This window comes from Austrofundulus limnaeus, unplaced genomic scaffold, assembly GCF_001266775.1.
Source record: "Austrofundulus limnaeus strain Quisiro unplaced genomic scaffold, Austrofundulus_limnaeus-1.0 Scaffold23, whole genome shotgun sequence".
Lineage (NCBI taxonomy): Eukaryota > Metazoa > Chordata > Actinopteri > Cyprinodontiformes > Rivulidae > Austrofundulus > Austrofundulus limnaeus.
In genome coordinates, this window is record NW_013952425.1 from 705,899 (window position 1) to 712,502 (window position 6,604).

At 38.5% G+C, this 6,604-nt stretch overlaps 1 protein-coding gene across 1 annotated transcript in view; it reads left to right on the forward strand.

Annotated features, from left to right (window-relative positions):
• Positions 1-6,604, forward strand: part of mpdz (multiple PDZ domain crumbs cell polarity complex component) — a gene marked incomplete in the record, with an annotated part of 77,493 nt that overhangs the window by 40,036 nt on the left and 30,853 nt on the right. Inside the window, 4 exon segments of the mRNA XM_014004314.1 lie at positions 897-980; positions 1,927-2,007; positions 2,130-2,307; positions 2,409-2,519. Of these exon segments, the coding sequence (XP_013859768.1) occupies positions 897-980; positions 1,927-2,007; positions 2,130-2,307; positions 2,409-2,519 (454 nt within the window).

The following is a 6,604-nucleotide window of genomic DNA, read 5'->3' on the forward strand; positions in this document are numbered from 1 at the left end:
TCAACAGTCATGGCCACCATAGCTAACTGAACCTAGCAAAGACAAAAATTGCTACAACCTCTAGTGCTAGGCAGCGGGCGATATGCATTCCTTYAAAGCATGCTACCTTYATTTATATTTGGATTTTATTTTYCTCACTGCTTGTTGTTGAGCGTTTATTGAACAAGCTCTCCTTTATTTTATCATTTCACTGCGATGCATTTCTGTCTGCATGCTGTCATGTTTAAAAAAATTAAATAAAAAAAAAATCAAGCCATCTGCTGAAGATCTATCAGCTTCCCTCTGATGTGTTAATGCACCCTTGAGATCCAGCTTCACTCTGAATTGTTTCGAGATGGATTTGCGAGCGGATGACAGTTTGTCACCCGTCCCTTTGGCAAGTCCCTTAAAACGAATTAGCGGTCTGCTCTCTCTCCATTAATAATAGATTAAACAGATCCTTCAGATGTGTCCCGTGTTTGTCACACGGTAAGACGGCTGAAGGCTTGATTTGCTCAGACATGTACGACGGTAAACACCTGTTTGGAACAGTCAGACATATATAATTCATCAACACCTCACCTTGAGCTTGTCGAAAGGAGAATACATTTGCTGGAAGGGGAACTACGTTTGGTTTTGAGCTCAGGTTGTGCATAAAGTTTAATTAAACGGAGCTAAAAAAAAAAACACAAAGCTTCAGAGTGCAAATGAGATACTTACACCAAGCTGTTTATTTTAAATAAAGCACAATAGCTTAAATGAGTTTCTCTATTTTTAGTAAATTGCTCCTTGAGTTTGTAATGAATAGGGCCACGAATGCTACCCAGGTAGGGAAATGAGTTTCTAAACATGGATCGTGGTGTGTGAAATAAAAAAAATGTGTTGATTCAGTCATGTTTTTGCCTTTGCGGGTTCAGCATTACTTATGTCCCTGCTGAGTACCTGGAGGAATACAAGGCCAGCTTGGAGCAAACTAAAGACAACGTCTTCGCAGCACCAAAGTAAGACTTTACAACACCCTGAAACACTCTTATTGTTGTAATTAACGCCTTTGCTGAAAGGCTAAAGGCGGTTTCTGCCAATCAACAATGAAAAGAGGCCAGGACCATGTGTTTTTTTTTTTTTTTGTGGTTTTGACCAATCAGAGCAACCTGAGCTTTTTATTGATCGACACATCCTCTCTGCTATCTGTCAGCATCAGCAAGGCAGCGTTTAGCTGTCTGGAACGAAATGAGTCAGGAATGATCACAGGCTACAGTGCGAAAAAGTGAAAATGTTGGCTTTTTACCATGATTGAGATTTACGTAAATACAAGTCAATGAAGACTTCATATAGCAATCCCAGTTTTTTAAAAGGTATGTCTTCAGAAAAGGGAAATACCACATAATGGTTGGTGTCGTTGTGAAGGTTGGAAATTTCTTCGTCATGGGACTAAAATACATYGTGACATGGTTGTAGTTCAGTGATGCCCCAATTATGGTCTTTGAGGGACACTGTCCTTCTTGTTTTCAGTGTTCCTCTGCTTCCACACATATGATTTTGAGTGCAGGAGAATTTAATAGGCTTCTGTAGAACTTGAAGACTTGAAGAGCAGGGAAAAGACTAAATCATGCAGGATGGTGGTCCGGATCGGACACCACTGTTCCAGCCTAAAAAACCTTGTTTAGAAACCGATAATCTCATAAAACAAAACTACAGTAGTTTGTTGCCAGAACATGTGATAAATCATTTAAAATTGTTATTCTGAAGTTTTTAAAGAATTTAAAAATAACTTGACATTGAAAAATTAATCATCTCGTGTACTTCTTTGTGTGTGTAAAAACTCAAGGTTAAAAACAGCGTTGTATCCGCCGGATAGCGGCAGTTTATTCTACGTCACCAGAGCTTTAATGAGCCTAAATATTCAAAACAGTTTGACTATTTCCTTTCACTATTAACGTTTTTCAGAGATACTCCCCACCTCCCTGAGCGTGAAGATGGAGAGGGAGAGGAGAGCGCTTCGTACAGCAGCTGGAACCAACCCAGAAAGTGAGTCGATCCGTCCGAGACTTTAACGTAATTGTTTAAGCAGCACAAATGCTGCGGATTTGAAATGGATCACTTGGAGAAAATAAAAAAMTATAGAAGCTAAGATTGGCGCGTTCCCTCAGGGTGGAGCTTTTCAGAGAGCCGGGCAAATCTCTGGGGATCAGCATCGTCGGAGGCCGAGGGATGGGCAGCCGTCTGAGCAACGGAGAAGTGATGAGGGGCATTTTTATCAAACACATCCTGGAGGACAGTCCTGCGGGACAGAACGGGACCCTGAAGACAGGGGACAGGATTGTGGAGGTAAAATAAGTAGTCATTTAACTTTTGTATCGTTTTCTGCTTTTACACTATTTAAAAAATGACTGACCGCTTGAGTCTTTACTCTGTTCCATCGTTTTCAGGTTGACGGAGTAGACCTGAGGGATGCGAGTCATGAAGAGGCTGTGGAAGCCATACGGAGAGCAGGCAACCCTGTTTCCTTCCTGGTCCAGAGTATTATCCACAAACCCAGGGTAAGTCTGTAATAGAGCCAAACCAACCACTATTAACTTCCTTGTAATGTAAAGGTCACCATTTCCTTTCATTTTTCACCCCACACATAAGTTTATTATGTCTGCACGGGCCATTTAGGGGCACTTTCAAAGCCAAACTGTACGAAAAACTGTTCAGCCCCTGTTGTATTGGGATTCTTAGAGCGATGAAAGTCATTCTCAAAGCTTTTATGGGAGCAGCAACAAACCCTGCTCGGCATATTAACTAACTCGGCAAGTTTAACCTTTTCAGAGAGCCACTTATTGAAAATTACCACGTCAACAACATGGTTTGTAGTTTTGAAAGTGCCCTTAGGCCTCCAAAGCAGGACTAAGTAGTTTCCTGCTGGGGTCTGCTGCTGGCCTGCTTCACTGTTAACATCTCTGTTTGTTACATCACCTTTTTTTTGTTTGCTGGTAATTTGGACATATTCCATCGTCTTTCTCTTTCCAACACTTGTTTCTTGTTAAGCGTGAAGCAACTCATAATTTAAGTTAACATAAAGGAAGAGGTTTTGGTGAAGTCAGGAAGCTAATTGGGCCAAACATAACATCCTGTTAGCAGAAGCTTCAGTATGTTGAAGCTGGGTAACATTTTTACTGGTTTGAATTAAAGAAATTGTCTTTGTTTTTCTGCAAAAAATGCAGTGTGAATGTTGAGTTGAAGAAGCTGAAATCGAGTTGTTCAAGCTAAAAGAAGCAGAACACTAGCTAAAAGCTAAAAACCCTGTCACACTGTAATGTCGTAGATAACTTATGCCAACTTGTGAACATTTTGTTACCATTATTTTATTCATTAACTACATATTCAATCTAATTGTTAGCATTACAGTATGTATACACTAAAGAGGCTTCAGTAGAGTTTTTGTTTTAATTTAATTTTCAGCTTAGACATTTTTAGTGTTGGATAAACTTTTCATGAGTTAGCATACGCTATCTAAAGTGTTACAGTGTGATAGGGCTTTTTAAAGGCACAGTGTGAAGGATTTTGTCAATTCTTTTAGCCAAAATTGAGATATCACTAATGACAATAATAAAAAAAACCATGTCTAATCATTGCAGACAAAGACCTTGTTTTATTATTTTTACCTTATAAAAAGCTGTTTATATCTTCATGGTCGCAGGTCGCCACACAGGCAGCCTCCATCTTGTCTATGAAGGCTCATGAAGGACAAACTGCGGTGGCGGTGTCAAAAACGGTTTTAGTTGTAATACTATAAATGTAATATTTGTTGTCTGTCATTGTAGCTGGGATAATCTTACTTATTAAAGCTCATAATCTTACCACTTGAAACATCACTAGCCCTGAAGCTGCTGGTAGACATCGCGGTTGGAATTATCAAAGGTTTTTGACACCTGAGAGACACCGTAGCAACTCCTTTGCATTTGGAAGCAGGGGGTGGGGKTGGGGGGAGGACCAGGGAGGATGATTCAACCACTCAACAACTAGATGTCGCTGAAAACAACAAATCCTACACACTGTGCCTTTTAAAGATGTAAAATTAGATGTAAATGCCAAAAGGAGCTAAATGTTAGCTGTAAGCTAAAGGTAGATAAGATACTATGTAAATATCAGAAGAAGCAAAAGCCTAGCTAAAACAAAAGTAGCAAAGGGCTAGCTAGAAGCTAAAAGTAGTGCAAGAAGACAAGAAAAGGCAAATATATTGAAACAGATTTTCAAGAAAATAAATTTTTTAAAGGAATTGAAGAAAACTCGCTGTATTTTTACAGGAAAATATTAGTAAATAAAGTTTGAACTTTCCAAAAAGGATAAAAGTTACAAAATTCATTTCACCTATCTCCCCAATAACATAAATGTTTTGATAGTGTCCGTTAGTTTCAGGTATCTTTTCTTCATATTATGAGTTGTTTCAGACTCTCCTKCCTTTCTCCACTCGGCTCTCTCAGCCCGAGTCGGTGTACAGCTCGGCTCCATCCCCTGCTGTGGAGCAACGCTGCTCCACTTTTACATGCACGCCACATCGCACACGTCAGGTAATCTGTCTCTGTCTTCTTTGTCTCTCTGATCTCTATTGCATCAGCCATCCATCATCCATAATCTTGGTTGGATTATCTTTCCTGTCTCTCTTTTTTTTTTGTCTGTGCTTCGTTCTGTTTTAGCCGAGTCCTTTTTAGCTCCGTCTTTGTCTGTGATAAAATAATGTTTGCACTGAAAGATGTGAAGCAGAATTGGAGATTTCTCCAGGGAGGGAGAAAAAAAAGGAGGAGCTGACATTCAGTCCTGGTTTCTATTACACATTAATCCATCTGAGAGTTGAGGCACTAAAGTGATGAAATCATCATTTCTACATTATTTATAGACACTTAACTGTACAACCTCTACAGAATAAACACACAGGCTTCATGTGTAGAGAAATCACATTTTCACCTGTGAAAGGATGTTAAATTAACAGGTGAAATGTGTTTTGTACAGATTTCCTGTACGTTGTAGAAGTTTTTTTTTTTCTATAAACGATTCTCAGGTTTGYTGACTTATTTGGGAGCATTGCTGAGATCAAATTTTAAAGCCAGTATCTCACTGGGCTGTGACTRTTGGTGACCAGTTGGTGCAATCATCTGCATTTCAAAGTGTCKCAAAATATTTGTGGAGGTTGTCAGTTAAAAAAAATTGATTAGATCAGGAATAATATGTTTTGTTTTATTTACCGAGATCAAAAATCTATATTTTTTGCAATGAGGCTTCAGGATGACTTACAGTATGTTGTTAACATGGGTCTCATTTACATATAGGTTTTTTTTTCTATTTGCAATTAACAGTATTTGTAGTGACTTAAATGCTGGAGCGCCACCAAGAGGAAAGAAAGAGGGACGATAACCTCCAAAAAAATATATTTATATACTATATAAATATATATTTAAAAAAACAATCAGTGACCCCTGTTGGTCAGACAGTCCCAAGTTTTTGCTTGATACACATTTTAAATTTTCCCTAATTATTAATTAATAGAATCTTATAAACACAAAAACATTGTTTTTGAGCAACCAGGAGTTAGAATAATACTGTATAACCCTAATTCCCTAAATAAAGACAACTGGTTTAAAACCACATTAAGATGCAGGGTCTCAGGAGGTTATATACATATTATTTTTTATAATACATATTCAGGAGAGGACAAGCTTCAGTAAATAAGTAACAAACTAAATAATAAAAATAAAGTAGGCATATGAATATCAGAAGTAGGGCTGGGCAATAAATCGATTTAATCAATTAATTCGAATTTGCCATTTATAAAGATTTAATTTTGGGAAAATCAAGAATTTTTTCCCACCAGTGTACTCTTTGGGGCTTCTTTAGTTTTGAGGTCAGCCCACCTGTCCCTCAAGATGCTTGGTACACAACATGACAATATAGCAGCTAGCAAAGAGGATCTACTTCCCAAAAAAGGCCCTGTTTCTTCAGTTTTCTGGAACTGGTTGGGTTTTGCAACCTCAGACTTGGAGCAACGAACACCTCACTGCAAAATCTGTTTGAAGGCCCTTGATACAAAAAGCAGGAGCACATTAAAACTGTTTCAACACCCGAAACAGAGGCACTCTGTTAAGTGGGGAGCAAAATCGATTAAAATCAAAAATCGAATTTGGGATTTAAAAAAAATCTGAGAATTTTTTTTTGGGCCATATCGCCCAGCCCTAATCAGAAGGTGATTTCTGAACTACCATTTTTATCTTTTTTGTAAAATAACCAAAACACGATGATAGCTAGGGCTGGGCAATAAACCGATTACAAAATATATTTTGATAGAGGTGATCAAAATCAATTGAGATGTGATGAGAATCTTCAGCAGAGTCACAGTCTCTGAAGATGCAGATTGTTCTCCATGAAGAGCTCCACAGCACCACTGCAGCTCCTGAACTCATAAAAGCCTGTTCAATGTTTAGCTTGGTCCTGTTCAGCACTGCAGCCTCCATTGTGGTGAACTGGAGACCTGGAGGAACCTGTCTGCCTGCAGCTCTGATCAGATGCTTGTGAATGGCTCAAGATGATGTCACAAAACTAATAAATAAATAAATACACAAATTTAATTCAGTATGGAGATGGTTACAAG